The sequence below is a fragment of the Nanorana parkeri genome, unplaced genomic scaffold, assembly GCF_000935625.1.
Source record: "Nanorana parkeri isolate BGI_ZX_2015 unplaced genomic scaffold, ASM93562v1 scaffold1675, whole genome shotgun sequence".
Classification (NCBI taxonomy): Eukaryota; Metazoa; Chordata; class Amphibia; order Anura; family Dicroglossidae; genus Nanorana; species Nanorana parkeri.
In genome coordinates this window covers 74,000-92,320 of record NW_017307943.1, presented here as the reverse complement: position 1 = coordinate 92,320, position 18,321 = coordinate 74,000, and the positions used below count along the sequence as shown (strand labels likewise).

The 18,321-nt window shown below is 41.5% G+C and overlaps 1 protein-coding gene across 1 annotated transcript in view; it reads right to left on the bottom strand.

Annotated features, from left to right (window-relative positions):
• The window catches only part of SHANK1 (SH3 and multiple ankyrin repeat domains 1), a gene marked incomplete at its 5' end in the record, with an annotated part of 207,810 nt that overhangs the window by 130,250 nt on the left and 59,239 nt on the right, over positions 1–18,321 (bottom strand). Inside the window, 2 exons of the mRNA XM_018571098.1 lie at positions 6,922–6,931; positions 12,340–12,415. Of these exons, the coding sequence (XP_018426600.1) occupies positions 6,922–6,931; positions 12,340–12,415 (86 nt within the window). The remainder of the gene's footprint in view (positions 1–6,921; positions 6,932–12,339; positions 12,416–18,321) is intronic.

The window sequence follows — 18,321 nt, the reverse complement described above, 5'->3', positions numbered from 1 at the left end:
AAGGTGGCTCAATCCAACAACAGGACATTTCCCACTCCTCCTGCTGTACTGTATTCTCCATAACATAAAATAAAAAAGTGCCTAACTGCAGTAAGATCGCAATGGCAGTCACTGGAGACATAAGAAACTGTTAGACTGTTTAACTATCATGTACTAATAAAGTCAAACACTGCAAGGACTAACCATTTAATTAAGTAAAGTGACCTTTACAGCGCTTCCTTTCCTGATGACCTCTCCTGGTGCCAGCTGTTCAGTTCCTCACTACAGAGAAGAAACAGCCAAGGAGCTTATTCAACGACGCAGTGGTCAAAAAATAGAACACATCAAAGGTTTGATTATCTAGATGTGAACGCTTATTATGTGTGTAAGCAAACTATTATGTCTGTACATGTCCCCATTATGGAATGCTGGAACTGAGAAATGTGTTTCCTTGTATGCAATCTTGGAATGTTGGCATAGTCTTGAATGTTATTAACAACGCATTGTCTCCTCATTTACTTCTAGGACACTGACTAGGCACCATTGTACATACAATATTCTCTGCATAGCATTAGCTGATTTTATCTTTACAACCATTTGTGGTACATTGCATACACATAGCCAAGATGCAGAAAAACCTCTGTGTGAGGTAAGTAAGTATCTCATAAGCAAAACTCTCACCACACTCGGTCATGCTAGTAGACTTGAAATTTGACTATATCAAAGTAATAACTTTGAGCTTTACTGGAAATATCGTTTAACACCACTTCATTTGGGTGTGCCTGCAGGCTTAAAGTGGATCTGTGCTTTGCCCATGAAGGGCAAAGCAACAGGTTCAGCTTAATCCTTCCTTCCCAGTACCACATACTCCACTTTCCCTAACTGCCCCACCACTCCATTAATATGAGAATCCATAACGTATAAGCTATGAGCCGGTCCAATTACAGGGCTTTGGCCTCTTCTCTATAGTTCAGCGCTGTGGTTGTTGTAAATCACATGCCCCTCCATACCTGGAAGTATCAGACAATTTATTGGAGGCTGAATTGGGTAGCAGGGAAGTGAAGAAAAGTTGTGCATATGGGGAAGTCAGGGTTAAGGCAGGCCTGTTTTACCCTGCATGGATCAATCCCAAATTTGTGTTAGGCCTGATTTACACCTACACCATTTTTGTGCTGCACATTTTTGCACTGCAGTAAGTCGTGCATTTTTATGAGCAGATTGTGACACATTGATGTAAATCAGAAAAACCAATTGCAATGCGTGTTTCCAAGCATTTCCTATTGATTCTATGGGGACAAAACTAGGTGTAATCTGCCAAAAAGAGGCTCATACACGTAATCCATTCGTTCATCATCCAGTAAGAATAAATGGGATTTGTTTTGGTGAAGCCTTTTGTTGCGCTTATTCAGCTGCGACAATACGCTTAGTGTGAACCAGGCCTTAAATCGTGTTTACCCTAAAAAATTACTTTGACCTAGCTTGTAATTTGAGGTTCCAGCAGATCTGAAAGGGATGACCAGCCAGTCCAGCCAATAAGCACAGGTTTTCAAAGAACAAATATATGAAATGCAATCGCATGATGTACAACTTAGTCCATATTACAAATCATTGTTTTATATAGTAACTCATCTCTGCACAGACTTGGCTTTCCGGAGGAATTTATTAAATAAGGCGGATGATATGTTGATGGGTGTAAACTAAAGAAAAAATATAATGCTGAGTTAGCAGAGAATAGGGAAGTGTTAGCAGATTTTTATTGCAGGAGAGATTTAGCATGTCTCTTCTGCAGTAAAGAAAATAAAAAAAACAACTTCCTGCTCATAAATTTTTTTTTCAACAGCTATCATTTAAATTAAAAAAAAAAACATAAAAGGAATACAAAAAAATAAAAGTATTCTTGAGCTTTAGGGGCTCCACGACAAAATATGGAGCATACCCTCAGACGGCAATTGAAGCCTCAACAATTTGAACATTTACTGAATATCAGGCTTCTGACTACATATTATTTGCATTCAAAGTTACTGGTACTGCCTCTTTCCAGTCAAATGTGAGGGGCTAGAAAACTGTCCAATCAATCCAGCTGACATAGTTTGGACTGTGACTCTGCTTCTTCTGCATTACCTTTTGGACCAGTTGCCTTTTGGTTTGTTGTTGACCCGGCCTGAAATCTGACCCTGAGCTCCCATTTCCTTTGGTACTGTGCAATTCTAATTACTGGCTACTAGGGTTGCACAGATACCAAGTACAGTACTCGGTACAGGTACGAGTATATGTACCGATACTTTTGAGCTCCAAGACTAGACTAGAGAAAAATTCAAAAATTAGGAGGCAGCTGTCATTTGTAAGGAGCACACAGAGCTCCCGGGATTTGTACATCTCTGTTTTATTGTACGATTTTGTTTTTATAAATATAAATAAAGGGATGCACAGATACCAGTTTTGCGAGTATGAGTACTGGTACTTGCCGAGTACTTACAAGTACGAGTACTGATACATTTATGTTTATTGTCATGTGACAGTTTTTCTAAAACAATACAGACTAATGATTTCAGGAAAGTGGTGGAGTGCCAGAGCCCGGTCCCAGCTGCAACCGTTGCAACCCTGGTAGTTCTCATGAAAATGCCAAGTATCGGCACTGGTACTCAAAAAGTATCTGTGCATCCCTACTGGCTACTGACCCTGCCTGACACCATACTGTGAGTAGTTCCTTTCATTATTATTGTATTGCAGGTCCTGCTCTGGCTACACTTCGCTCATCGGGTCTCTGCATATCCCGGATGCAAGATTCTCTTCTGTCTCTCCACCTGACACCGGAATAACAAGACTACTGGTCAGGAAATTGGAGGGACGGGTGGGGGGCTAGAAAACTGTCGGGTTTTGGAGGGACGGGTGGGTGGGACTTCTTGGCAGGCCTAACACTGACTGTTGCACCCTTTTACTGTAGCAAAAAGCTTAAACCCAAATAACTGCATAGGAGTTATGTTGTACAAATATGAAATTATGATTGGTGATTGTAGCACTCATTTAAATACAATTAGAGACCCGATGCAGATATCAGAATCTTATTGTTACAGGGAGCCCCACATATAAATGAAATGCAGTCTCTCCAGGCCACCAACAACCATTTGCTGCTTCCATGCATTACTGGGATTTCTATCAAGAAGTGGTGACACATGAAATAGTAGTTGGTGGCTGGGGGGATAACCTTATGTCTGCAAGTGAAGGATTACCTGAAAGAAAGGTAATTGAATAGCAGAAGAAATAGGGAACCTTTGCCTTTTTTTAAGATTGTGTATGCTGACGTTATACAGACTATATCTGTGATCCCTCAATCAGGCTAATTCATCCCCACACAGCTACCTCCTCATGTATCATTGGCCCTTCCCTTTTAGATTGTAAGCCCTCCTTACCATCTTGTCTTGAATTCTAATGTCTTCCTTATATTGTGAAGCGCTGAGCAAACTGTTGGTACTATATAAATGCAGTATATTAATAATAATAATGTCCTTACTGTCCTTCCATTGAAATCACTGTGGTTTAAACAAATTATTACTAACTCCCATATGCTACGGCTTTCCGGGCATGTTAGCTTTCTTTTTAAATCTCTCTGTTCAACTAATCTTTTGCATTAATTATAATAGGTTAATGCAAGGTATGGGAGATAAAGTTATTAAACAAATGGAACCAGAATCTTGGTTTGTGATATAGAGCTGCATATAAATTAACAGGATGACAGACCGTATAAGTAACACTTGTTTTGCATGGAGAACGGAAAGTTTGCGGACTCCATTTAAGGGAGTCTTTGCTAGTTGCCTCATGCTGTGAGTACATCCTTCTCAAGTACATTTCCTTTGGTTAGTTACACAGAAAACTGTAAAATATGATTACAGCCCTAGTTATGTTTAATTTTAATCATGATGTGCTGGCATGAGATGCTGCATGGTCACATTATTTAGTTTTGATTTAATAAATGATCTCTGCACAGCCTCTTAAATAGGAACTTTACCCATATCTTCAAAAAGTGAACAAAAGCACCTTTAGAAATGTTTGGTAATGGCAATTTGCAAACAGATACTTATAGATGATTGCCGGCTTTTTATTCTTTGCATACCTTATTTTTCTTTTCCTCCCCATTCCTCTTTCAGTGGCCATTTTTTACTAAGGGCAGATGAATCAATCTCCCTTTACTTTCTGGAACTCTGGCACATGCGACTAGGACATGTGACCATGCACATCATCTCAGAGGAGGAAAATTCCTTTCCCTGAAATCTTGTAAGATTAGATTTCACATGCTCTGCTGATGCAACCCTCCCAGGATGCAACACTTGGGCACAATTACATCACTTTTGCCAAAGAGGACCAGTAAGTAGAAAACAAGAAACTGTAAGTAAAATGAAGATATGTTTGTTTAGCTAATGAATGTAAGATGATTTCATATCAGCCTGCAGAGCTGCAGGCTGATGTGATTTTTAGCCAAAGGGGGTAAGGGCCAATTTAATGCCCAGAGGGAGAAGTAGTCCTCAAAGTGAATAAAAGTCAAAACTTTTTGGTTTTGGATAGGGTCTAGAAGAGTTAAATGACCTGCCAGGATTTTATCACTCAGCTAAAAACTTGACATGTAATGAAGAAAAACACCAGAAACAAATTGTATCAAGGTTCTGTTTTAATTTTATTTGACATTTGCTCCATAAAAAGCTATGGCTGTTAAACTGGCATCTAGAGTGTTCCTTCCTGTCTGACGTTTTATAATCTTTGAGGATCTCTCCATTTTGAAAAAGACTAGCAAATGTTTTTTTTCAGCTGTATCAAGCCGTACAAGGGATCCCCTGAACCCACAAAATGGGTTGGGATTTTATAGTATGAAACTTCCCGCACGCAGGTATCGGAATATTGCCGCGCGTGCGCGATGACGGCATCGTGCACGCGCATGGTGACGTCGCGCACATGCACAGTGACGTATCGGCTGGGTGACACTTGGTTACCGCTCCGGGTGTCACCCAGCCTCGGGACGCCCCTGACTCTAGGACATGAAGTGATGGGAAATTCTCCCTAAAGGGATATAGACATAAAACAAAATGACAGGGGTCTTAACAATTCCCAACTATAGCCAACATAAAGTTTTGACTTTACAAACACTTAAATGTCATGGTTCCCCAAAGGGTTTTTTCTCTACCCAGTACAAGACGATGTAGTGTAGTTTTTTTAGGTAGGCCTTCACATTACACAGGTTTGGATACATTTTAAAGGAGATTGTGCAATGTTTGCACAATCAGGTTGTAATTAGTCATTAAAGAATCTTCCTGTACATATAATTTAAATTTTAGTGATTGATTCACCACCAGTGAATGTTTAGTGAAAGCCAGATTTACGATTTTAAAAATATGCCCCTTTAGTGTACCTGAGGGCCACAACTTGGGAGCTGTTCTGCATCAAAGTCCATTACTCTATGCGCGATGCACTTGTGAATACCAGGCAACTTCTTAAAATAGATTAATTTGGATCCTCTGCTACCATAGGTTCGCAGGGAATAGTGAGTTAGAAATCTGCGGTCCCAGTGAACTAATGTGGAAACATGCCAGACCAAATTTTTTGGTAACCATAAATGCACTGCCTGACCTTTGAACTTAGCTCAGCTGGCTAAGAAGGGCCAATGATGGGGGGCTTTGTTACGTGTTATCCTACTCACTATGACAGGGTGAGTTTCTAGCTGCCATTTGTCAGTGTGAGCTGGATTGCTAACAGTCTGTATAGGGAGAGTTAGTTGCTATACAGTGCTATATTGTGCTTAAGTACTGTAGACTGAAGCCTGTTGGGTTACATATTCTTATTTACCATCCTTCCTATACAATTCAGAGACCCAACAGACCTTTTACGGCAGGGGTTTCAAACTCAATTCACTTGGGGGCCGCTTGCCAAATTTCAAACTTCAAAATAAAATTTAACTATATCCAGTATTGTACTGTGGACACAAATATACTCCCAATAAGGCCACATTCATACTTGCAAGTTTATATGCGATTAGGGATTCCTGCTTCAGGAACTTGCATTTTCCTGCAGTAGGAATCCTTAATCTGGTGTTTACAAGTGGCAGCCGTCACCCATTCAAGTCAATGATCAGGTGACAGCTGCTGCATGTAAACGCCTGCACACCGCATGGAATGGTATGTGATATGATTACATGCGGTTAGAAAACACTCTCCTTGGATGCACAATCGATCCGTCCAGGGATTGTGATTGATTCCTAACTGCATGTAATCATATTGCATATGATTATGTGCGATGTGAAGGCGTTTACATGCAGGCTATCACCTGATCATTAACTTGAATGGGTGACAGCTGCCGCTTGTATTGTACACGCCAGATTAGAGATTCCTGCTGCAGGAAAACACAAGTTCACACCTAAACATACAAATGAGAATGCAGCCTAATACACCCCCCCCAATACAAATAAAAAAAATACACTAACCCCACACACACACAAAAGAATACTACCCCTGCACATATAAAGTAAAGTCTAGTGCAGACCTTAATTTTAACCAAAATTCTCCTACATCCAACCCTGCCAGTAGCATCCTTCCCAAGGCAGGTGTCTCTTCTCCAGCTGCTGGAGCGGAAACGAGAAATGTCCCCAAATTACCCCTATGACCGGTGTCTAAATGCCAGCTTGGCAACACTGCTCCCATTTCAACACGTGGTATCAGCTCCCTTCCACAAAGTTATAGCCTATGCTACACCACAGTGGCAGGTGCCCAGCCACCAGATAGCTGTCCCTGGTCTCCACCAGTATGTCTACTGTAATGTGTTGCTGGACCACACTGTCAGCAGTAGGGTACACATAACCATGGAGAAATGGTTCACTAAGCTTGGGAAGATAACCCCCATACTTTCACAGCACACTAGGTCAAGCTTTTGTGGCTGGAAAAGATACAGGGTGGGGCACACATCCATGGAGCTGGTGGTGCTGCCATGTGTCTTGTCCAATGGTGAAAGTGCAGTCACTTGTACTCCCCCAATGCACTGGTTTCATCCTCTGACTCCTCAGAACAAGCACCCCTCCCAAGTGTCCCAGAGCATATACATAATCCTAGGATCGATAGTGAAAGTGCGCTTTGCTCAATCTGGCCAGCGATTGGTTAGCAAATTGCTCTCGGAAAGATAAGGCTCCCCTGATTGCCCTGATCACCCTTTTCTTAATTTGGCCATTTTGGATTATTTAATTTGGATATGGATTTGCATTAACTTTGGATTGTTGTACATTTAAAAAATAAGACCTAGTGTGTTTTTTTTTTGAGCCAAAAAATATATAACAGTGTCTTATTTTCGGGGAAACACGGTATCTTATCATTAATGTTGCTTTTCACTTATTAAACTTAAAGGAGAACTATGGGGTCAGCTTTTTTCCCCATAGTTCTCCTCAGGGTCACGGGAGGACATAAACTAGCGTCCTCCCGTGACCCAAATCTCAGTATACCACGAGCTACAGCTCGCGATATACTGAGACCGCCGCACCCTGGACGGATCCCGACATTACTGTTGTGATCCACCCAGCTGCGTGATTGACAGCTGGTTCTGCCTATCTAGAGGCAGAGCGAGCTGTACCCGCCCCCTCCCCCGTTTGTTCCTCCAGTCAGCACTGGAGGATCGTACAGGGGATGGGGGGGGGAATCCCTGCAGAGAGCAGTGAGTGACAGTCATGTCTCTCCACAGGGACAGGATCAAGAAGTGAGCGAGCGACGGTATGTGTTCGCTCACTTCCCGATCTATTGAGCCGACGTGTGACAGTTTCATTGTCACCCGTCAGCTCGAACTATGAGGCTGAGTGAAAATCACTCACCTCATAGTTCTCCTTTAAGCATGATTTAATCAAGGCGAGTGTTAGGCCCCCAGGATTGTGGACCATGTAGCGCATGTTACTACTGCCAGCCCTGCTGCTATGCCATGGACTAAAATCAGAAAGTAGACTGCTTTATCAGTTAAAACATATTTTGAGTTAATTACAGTGTTTACCTTTACAGTAATTTTTAATGCGACCATCACTTTTAACATGTTTTTGTTCTTTTGTTATTGGATTAAAATGTAGAAAGGGGAAAAACACTGTTTCGCACTGCAAAGCTGGAAGCAGACCCTGCATTTGTAGAGAAAATACAGCTACCCCCATTCACAATCCACATATAGTTACAAACTATACCTAGGAACAATATGCTTATTATTGATATTAAAGGAGAACTATGGGGTTAAGTCTTTTCCCCATAGTTCTCTTTAGGGTAACGGGAGGACACAAACTAGCAATCTCCCGTTACCCTAAGCTCAGTATACCGCAAGCTGTAGCTCGCGGTATACTGAGAAGCCGCAGCTGAAGCGGATCCCGACAATTGTGCCGGGATCTGCCCAGCTGCGTGACTGACAGCTGGCTCTGCCTATCTAGAGGCAGAGCCAGCTGTACCCGCCCCCTCCCCCGTCCGATCCAGCAGTCAGCGCTGGCGGATCGGAGCGGGGGGAATCCAGCCCCTCCCCTGTCACCGCAGAGAGCCGTGACAGGATCGAGAGGTGAGCGAACACCGCTATGTGTTCGCTCACCTCCCGATCTACTGAGCCGACATGTGACAGTCTCATTGTCATGGGTCGGCTAGAACTATGAGTTGAGTGAAAAGCACTCACCTCATAGTTCTCCTTTAATACACACACACACTAAAGAAAACTATAAATTCCCTTTATATAATAAATTGACTTTCCATGTTGATGTTTACACAGTTCAAACAATTCTAGCACATTCATGGGAATTTGACCCAGAACAATTGCAACAGACTTGTAATGACTACAGAACATCTGGGTTAAAGTAGAAATCTGGGTGCATCTGGGTTAAAGTAGAAAAAAAACAGGTATTATTTGCAGGCATTCAGACTTGCCTGTACATATCTTCATTTATCTCAAGAAAGCCCCTGGGGTAAGCTATTATGCAAATACCAAATTCAGCTCATAATGTCATTGTATTATTGGAACCAAAGATGTTACACAGTGGGTAAAGTGCTCCCCATTTCAAACTCTGCCATGTGTGACTAATGTCAGCCATAGATTTTCATATGAATGTTTATATAAAAATTTTCATCAGAACATTCAATAACATTATCAAAACTTGATGACTGTGCAATTTTTTTTTTTTTTTTTTTAACATTCAATTTTGGAATAATGGAGTTTCCCAAAAAACATATTTACCGTTAGAATTTTGTTCAAGCAAGAAATTTCAATCTTACCTCTGATTTTTTTTCATCACTATGGTCAAAATCAATGGTCAGTTTGACCCCATTCATTATAAGAAAATTGAACAAACTTTCCAAAAACTGTTTTTTTAAAAAACAAAATTCTATCTATGAATACCCAGTTTACCACTGATCCAGTGCCAGATGCACAGAGGATGGGAGGAAGGGGAATAAGCTAATCAAGGTCACCCAAAGCTAATCAACCCTTCCATTTCCCAACCAAATTGGCCAAAAATGCTAAAACAGCCTGTATTATAGCTCTCTGTGCCAGTGTCTCAGTGGTGTTATATATATATAGTACTGGTGTTATATACAACCATAAGCACTGGGAACAGTCTTCTCCTGATGCAGGATTAATTAAGGATTTTGTTACAGGGGTTAGTGCTAGGTTATGCTTATGGTTGGGTGCTTAGGTTAAGCATAGTGTTTTCAGTCAGGATTTTCAGGGTATAGCTTAGAAACTGTCACTTTGTCCATTACTGTCTGTGTAAAGCTCTCACGTGGCATGGTAACATGACATGCAGGGGGCTTATTAATTTTGAATGGGCTGCCAACGAACCCCAGCATGGGCAAAACTGCACCTGAGCCTTTATTGGGATCACAACGAATGGCAATGCCTGGCTACAATGCATCACAGTAATGTAGACATGTGCACTGCCAAACATTTTGTTTAGTTTAGCTTCGTTTTAAATTCGGATTTGTGTTATTTCGTTTTTCGGGATTCGGGTGTGAAAGTCAATTCGGATTCGGAATTCGGATTCGGACGAAATTCGGTAGCGGTAGTTCGAACATTCGTTTCATTTTCTGTTCTTATTCGTTTCTTATTCAATTCTTATTCGTTTCTTATTCGTTTGCAGCAAAGTGACATTTGAGGGGGAAAAAATATTTTTCTCCTTCTCTGTCACTTTGCTCCAACGAACGAAACGAATAAGAAACGAATAAGAATAGAATATGAAACGAACGTTCGAACTACCGCTACCGAATTTCGGAAATTCGGATTCGTTTGCATTCGTTATGTCTGCAATTCGGAATTCAGATACATCCGAATGTCCGAATTTCCGAAAATTCGTCCGAATTTCGATTCGGAACGAAACGAATCGCACATGTCTACAGTAATGTGTATGCTACCCTAACAATATAATGATGTGATTGAACCTTATAGTTTCCCTAGTAGGTTGAAGTGTTAAGTGCTAGGATGGGGCGGGTGGGGGGTTAGGAGTTTGGGACAAGTTTTATGGGTTCAGTTAGGTGAATAGATTATAGTAAGGGGTGCATTAGGATTTTCTCTTGTATTCAGCACTGAAGTCCCAGCACGGCATCTACCAGCATCTACTTCCTGGTGACGAGAACGAATACACTGAAAACAGCCAGGCACCAGATGAAGGTGGCTGCATGGAGCTCAGTCAATATCAAAGATTTTCCTACTTCCAAACTCTCCGAGAAGCCAAGGTGAAAAATATGTACATAATAAATTCAAAACCTTAAAAGGAGAACTATGGGGAAAAGCCTTAACCCAATAGTTCTCCTTTAAAGCATACATTAAATCAAATTTTAAATAAAAGCTAAATTAACAGTTGCACTGGGGCAGATAAACAAAGAGCAATACAAGAACAGAAGAAATAGTTTTCCTTAAGAAAACCTTGCTCCAGACTCCCTTCTATCCCAGAAGCCTAAGAATTTGGTCACATCATATCTGTTGTTGGGAAGGCTGATCATCCCTTTTATTTAAATATAAATGACCATATACACTATATTGCCAAAAGTATTGGGACGCATGCCTTTACACGCACATGAACTTTACTGGCATCCCACTCTTAGTCCGTATGGTTCAATATTGAGTTGGCCCGCCCTTTACAGCTTTAACAGCTTCAACTCTGTCCACAAGGTTTAGGAGTGTGTCTATGGGAATGTTTGACCATTCTTCCAGAAGCGCATTTGTGAGGTACTGGCTTGCAGTCTCCGCTCTAATTCATACCAAAGGTGTTCTATTGGGTTGAGGTGAGGACTCTGTGCAGGCCAGTCAATTCCATCACCCCAAACTCGCTCATCCATGTCTTTATGGACCTTGCTTTGTGCACTGGTGCGCAGTCATGTTGGAACAGCAAGGGGCCATCCCCAAACTGTTCCCACAAAGTTGGGAGCATGAAATTGTCCAAAATGTCTTGGTATGCCTTAAGAGTTCCCTTCACTGGAACTAAGGGGTCAAGCCCAACCCCTGAAAAACAACCCCACACCATAATGCCCCCTCCACCAAACATTACACTTGGCACAATGCAATCAGGCAAGTACCGTTCTCCTGGCAACCGCCAAACCCTGACACGTCCATCGGATTGCCAGACAGAGAATCTTCTCTCCAATGGTGACGTGCTTTACACCACTGCCTACGACGCTTTGCATTGTACTTGGTGATGTAAGGCTTGGATGCAGCTGCTCGGCCATGGAAACCCATTCCATGAAGCTCTCTACACACTGTTGTTGTGCCGATCTGAAGGCCACACGAAGTTTGGAGGTCTGTAGCTATTGACGCTGCAGACAGTTGGTGACATCTGCGCACTGTGCGCTTCAGCATATGCTGACCCCGCTCTGTCATTTTACGTGGCCTACCACTCCGTGGCTGAGTTGCTGTTGTTCCCAGTTGCTTCCACTTTGTTATAATACCACTAACAGTTGATCGTGGAATATTTAGTAGCAAGGAAACTTTGCGGAACACCTGAATCTATCGATTTGGAGGGGTGTCCCAATACTTTTGGCAATATAGTGTACCTACATTATGGCCATATGGAATTTCTGATTAAGTGGGATCCAAGTGTGGATTTCTAAAAGAAAATTGTTATTACTCTTATTTATCTGTCCCAACAAGTCTCTTAATATATCTTGAATTCTTCGTCACTATAGAACCCATTTACTGTGAGAGGAAAGACATAAAATCCCCTAAAGTTCTTTTTGTTTTTCAGTTTTCTCTCCTTTCCACCGACCACCATGAAGTGCCTGGCACCAGTCCATGCCATAATCACATTCACAAATGTCCTTGAAGACACAACACACTGCTATGATGTCTGTAGACAGATGGAACCCAGCATAAAGAAGAGTGAGAATCTCTTACCTAGGAGCATCAAAGCTGTCATAGGATCCAACCGTGTAGTGTCTAAACAAGCGCTTGGCTTTGTCGCTCCGGCTCTCTGACGAGGAACATGCAAAGGAAAAAAAGTGTTAGGAGTACAATAAATGGGAAGCGGTCTTATATTTTTAGGAAATAGTCATTGTAACAGTAACCAAAATGTGTGACATAGTTTTTACATTTTTACTTGCAGCTATGCCACATTTTCAGTTTTAACTTAGATGTGTAGATGTCATATTATCAGACAGTGAAGCATCCTCGAAAGGTGCTGCAAGAAAATCAATAAAAGGCAAAGTCACCTTTAAGACTGTATTGTTTTCACTGGCATTCTAAAAACAGCTTGGAAAATAGAATCGCACATCAACACATACACATCCACCCATCAAATAGTATAATTTCAAAAAGGTCTGGCACATATACCTTCAAAAAACAGTGTTTTTATTCAGATTAAAATACAGACACAAATTCCAAAATCCAACTAAAGTTAAAGAAGCTGCTTGGATAAGAGTGTCGCGGTTTTTTATTTGTTTATTATCTGTTTTTAAAATTTTATTTTTTAGCAATTTTTGTAGTTTTCGGCTCCGCTCCCCGATCTCCATCCTGAACTACCTTGCCATGGTCCCAGGTCCCCCAGAAGAGTGAGGGACCCCGAAAACCACAGTGGGTAAGGAGGCAGGGAGAGGCAGCCGTAGGTGGAGGAGGAGCATGGAGGGGGGGAACGATGCAGGGAGGGATGGACAATTAGGCTAATTACAAATACAAAACGAGCTGCAGCTTCCCCGCTCTACAGTTAGCTCTGCTTGCCCGAAGCAGGGCTAAACGTAGATAAAAAACTACCGGCCCATAACTGCATATCCCGGGCATCGGACGATAGGAATTCTGCACCCCTGCTACCCCTCTACTCCCTGCGGCTCTGTGGCCGGGCCTCCGTGGCCTTGTTGGAAATCCGGCCCTGGAAATACGTGTTACCAATGTACCAGATATTGATTGGCTTAGCATTATATGGAGGAGTGTGGCAATGAGATGCCACAGTGCCCAATTATGGCAGTCTACAAAAAACACAACGTAGTCTCCCATCAGGTCACTTTTTGGCTTACAAACTTACACACTGGTAATGACTGAATGATGGTTTAACACTGAACAGCAAAAATATATGAACTAGGGTGTGTGTTTATTGTGTCTAAAGGCTTGAGAAAAGGCTTTGTATATTAAATTGCATCTATTATGTGCATGACAGATGGATTATGTTTGTACTTTATTTTGATGTTGGATTATAAGGCCATTACTGACTTTTGAAACTGTTTCAAAATATTTAAAGTCTTCTGTGGTGGCCCTATGTAGGAGCCTGGACTTGGCTGGGGTTTGTGGCTGAAGCAGAAGGTCTGTTAAGGATTAGAGGTATGCGGCCCATTCTACTTCATGATATCCATTAAATATGGCTGCCCCCATGGACGGGTATTATTACAAACTATGATTTTTAATTTAAATAAATAGTATCGTCATCATTTGTTATTAAAAATAAAGGTAAACTCAAGTTTTTTATGATGCAGGAATAAAGATAGTATAAATACACTGCAGTTTCACAGTACAGTTTGTTTACCTTATTTCTTACCAATATTTGTATGTGTTTTCTGCTAATGCCATTTCTTTAACCCTTTCACTACCACACGTTACAATCCACATTTTAGGCCTGCAAATTATTTAATCCCCCCAGAATGTTATAAGCAGAGACCCTGTAGAATAAAATAGTGGCAGTTGCAAATATGTATACCACATGATATTAGTACAACTCTTTATCAAGGCCAAAATTTCAAACACTTACACTTATGTTAATTTTAGTGCAAAAAGCACAATATACTTCCCACTTTTTTTGTAAAATATAAAAGGATGAGGTTGTGCCGAGTAAATAGATATCCAACAAGCCAAGCCTAAAAATGGTGTGCGCTTGTGAAACTGCGCAAAAATACAGGGCCATCAGTTTGGCTTTAACTATGAATATTAGCCCTAGAATTATTGTTCTCACTCTGGCGCACGTGGTGATACCTAAGCTGTGTGGTGCAATTGTCATCTTAATGCATGGGGCCATCGATAGGTGTTTGCATTAGTATGTACACGTGCGCGGGAATGGGGGACTTAACAAAATTTTGGGGACATTTTAAAATTTTATTTAACTTTATTTTGTAAACTTATTTTAGCTTTTTACTTAACTTAATAGGACATTGGAGGTGACAGGTTCTCTTTAAGGTGACATTAGGGGTCTATTAGACTTCCAACGTCACCTATGCTCTACAAAGAAGCTCCTCAAGTACAGATCGTGCATGATGAGCTTTCCCAGCTACTTTATAACAGCACGCCGGAAGTGATGTCGCTTCTGGCTTCATTCATTGGGGAAGACATCAGCGAACAGAAGTTCACTGGTCTCTCTCCCTGCTACCTGCCAACACCTGTGATGTTGGTCCTTTCCAGCCGCCAGAATTGCTTTCAGTGTAAAGCCGACAGTTGGCTTTACACAGGTAAACTGACTCCCAGCAGCTATAATCTGTTTACAGGGGCCCACAGCTAGCGCTGTAAAGCATATGGTGCTGGCAACAAAAGAATTAAAGTAGTAAACTCTAAAAATTATTTTAAAAAATGAATCCAGATCAAACAAATATAAATTGCCCAGTAAAAGTATTCCTTTACATGTTGCCCCATGCACTTACAATCATCATGTTTCTGAACAGCTGTCTCCATCTCTCTCAGCTCAGCTTTCCTGAACTTCCTGCCAGTTCTTTGTCCCTTGTGATCTTTCACAAGAGACAAAGCAGTCTCCAGTAGCCATCCATCTACTAGCTTGGAGAAGGAAGGAGGAGCCGGGAGCGGGGCAGTGTCTTGCCTTGCTCTGCCTTTGTGTTTGTGGAGACACTCACACAGCTTACTAGAACAAACAACGGGTGGCTCCAATGGACCCTTTAAGCGAAAGGAGCCACCCTAAAACAGGACATAAGGGTCAGTGCTCAGGGGACCAGCTGATTCTACAGGAAACAATGTTTTAAACATCAAGGAGCAGCATCCATCATAAGTGATTTCATCAGCAGTTGAAATAGCTTAAAAACGTTTGACTTTAATATTACTTTAATGACTGTGATCCATTGACAGGTAACTTTTTTAGTCTCAGAACACCCTCCCCTTACTACTATGACCACCTTCTCCTGCTCCAATAAGGTTTAACCAGTCACTTTCTTACACAATACACATGCTATAAGTCTTCTCTACCCGTGATGTCATTGACATGTAAGTCATATCGGGCAGGCATGTTATCTCCAAAAGTGTCCCCAACCTTTTGAACATTTTCAGATAATGTCTTCTTCACGGGATAGCTTCAAACATTGTAAATCCATGCTCCAATGCTACAAAGATGTTCTGGCTCTTGGCGATCTGAGAGAGCCCACAGAGTCTGCCAGGAGACGGAGAATGTAAGGAATGATGTAAGCCTCTCTCAAAGAGAGCATGTCTATCACCTAAGGACAATGGCAAAAAACTGAGGCTTGCTGGGAGAGGGATGGGTTATATGGGGCTGTCTCTGCTGCCTTTTCCTTTTGCTAGTGTCCAGTGACCTGAAGGTAGCATAAAACCCAGGGTTTAAAGAGCCTGTGCCCTGTAGTATACAATTAAGGTTTTTTAAAAAATAGTTTCCTATTAAATTCCTATTTAACCCCCTATCAACCTTTAGTTTACCTTAATCAGCCCCAATGAATTGCTTCTTTACCTTCACCCCTAAGTGATTGTTTTCCTGTTGATTTAGCTTGCTTTTTTTTTCTAACCATTAATATTTAAAAGTTTGTTTTTTTTATTTGTTTTACTGGTTAATTTTTTTTAATATTACATTAAAAATAGCAACTTGAAAAAAAGAGCCTTTATGTCCTTTGTAAATGCTTTGTACCAGAATCACAATTTTAATGTCATTTTAAACAGAACACATTTTTAAATAATATCCTTTTTTATCTACAGTAATGCTAATTATAATTGAAGTAATCAAAGTAGAAAAACTTTTTTTTTTGGGGGGGGGGGGGGTTGTTTTATTTTTTTCCCCTCTATGTATAACATTTTTTTTGCAAAACAAAAATCACCAAAATTATTGTCCTTAAAAATGATATACGAGTTTCATTATTATCTTAAATAACAACAATGTTATTGCTGAATAAACAGGCCTATAGCAGAAATGTAAAACGTGCTCTGTTCCATAGGGGGTGTACAGGTGTGCAAGCTAAAGTGGTTAAAGGGGCTGTTTAGGTAATTATAAGCTCTACAAAGTTATTGGTAAATCCTGATGATCTCACAGATCAAATCCAAGGAAAATCTTACTGCTGTATAGCCAGCCTAAAATAATTATGTCAGGACATTAAGCACATGCTCCAGGGCTATAATTCATTGACCTGAAACAGATGTATGTATAGCAGGTGTCAGAACACCCAATATGCTCTTATCTGTTCCAGGTCAGAGACCCGCTTGAGTCATGAAGCAAGGGTAAGTATGACAGCACTAGGGCATGCACCTGCAGAAACAAGTCAGCTGTGGCAGCTCCCATGTTTCTCTTGACAGGTTTCTTTTTAAATGTGAATACTTCCTGCAAGTACTACTTGATCTATCTGCTGCCTGTGACACAGTTGGTCACCATCTTTTCATCTAGTCTCTGAGGTCTTTTGGGCTGACCAACTTCAATCCATTTCCTCTGCTAACAGCTGGAGTGCCACGGGTGGGGCAGGGGGATCATTAGATTGTCCTTTAATATTAACAACTGCACATTGCACCCTGGGATGATTAATTAGCAGCTTTATATTCAAATACCATCTGTATGCCGATGGCGTTGAACTGTATACTTTTGCATGTGGATTCTCACTCCCTCTGCTGGTCAACATTACAAATTGGTTTTCCTTTTAATGGCTTCATTCTACAGTAAACCTTTTCAAAACTGGATAAATAAACACATTTTCAGAACTGTTAAAAAAAAAATAATCCATCCTGCACTGAATTGTTTTCGCAATGAACTATGCAGTGGCTGTAAACAAGAGCCAGTCAGGTCGAAACGAGTGGCGAACATGCTGTTTTTACTATGGAGCTAATAAAGTGAGTTTTACTTCATCCTGTGGATAAGCTGACTGTCTTCTTAATGCAGTTATCATTCCCTCACAACAAGCCCTCTGTCTGCTGATCAATGCTGACTCTGCACTATACTCATTTACCCATATTAAAGTCCCATCAAAGTCATGCTTCTTTTAGCTGAAAAACATCTCTTTTATCCCACCCCTACCTTGCTAACAAAACTGTTACCAAATTAATCTATGCAGTAATCATTTCCCAACCGGAGTAATGTAATTGTTTACTAAAATGCTTGCACACAAATTGGCACCAATTCAATCAGTCATGATAGCAGAATAACTCACTCCCAGGCAGTGGCGTAACAACCGGCGCAGGACTGAGGGGGGGCGCCGTCACGACCCCCGCTAAATGAAGCCATGGCTCCCTCTCTCTGACACGATCACGCTCGCTCCTCCGAGGCTACTGCGAGAGGGCCTCTACAGTGACTGTTAGGACCACACTTTGCAGAGGTGCCTTGGCGTGGCAGTGTGGCTTCTACATATCTTTGGCCAAAAGTTTGTGCAACTAAAACCTCTGATTTTAACGCATATTGTTGACAGGGCTATTTGTTTGGTTGCAGGCTGGCTGGCAGGTTGAGGCTGGGGAATTTTTGTGCTTTGTATTGTTGTAAGCCTTCCCAATGTGCGCCCTGCTATAAAGGCTGGTTATAGATTCATGCATGTACCATCTTTTATAGTCGGGCCTCTACAGTGCCTGATTGGAGGGCGCGTCTGCCTGATCCAGCCAGCCCCGATCGCATAGCGGCTGGCCGGCTGGGTGCAATGGGGGGAGGGATGTACTGTAATCTGGGGGGAGAGGAGACCAGGGAGGGATGTACTTTCACTTTGG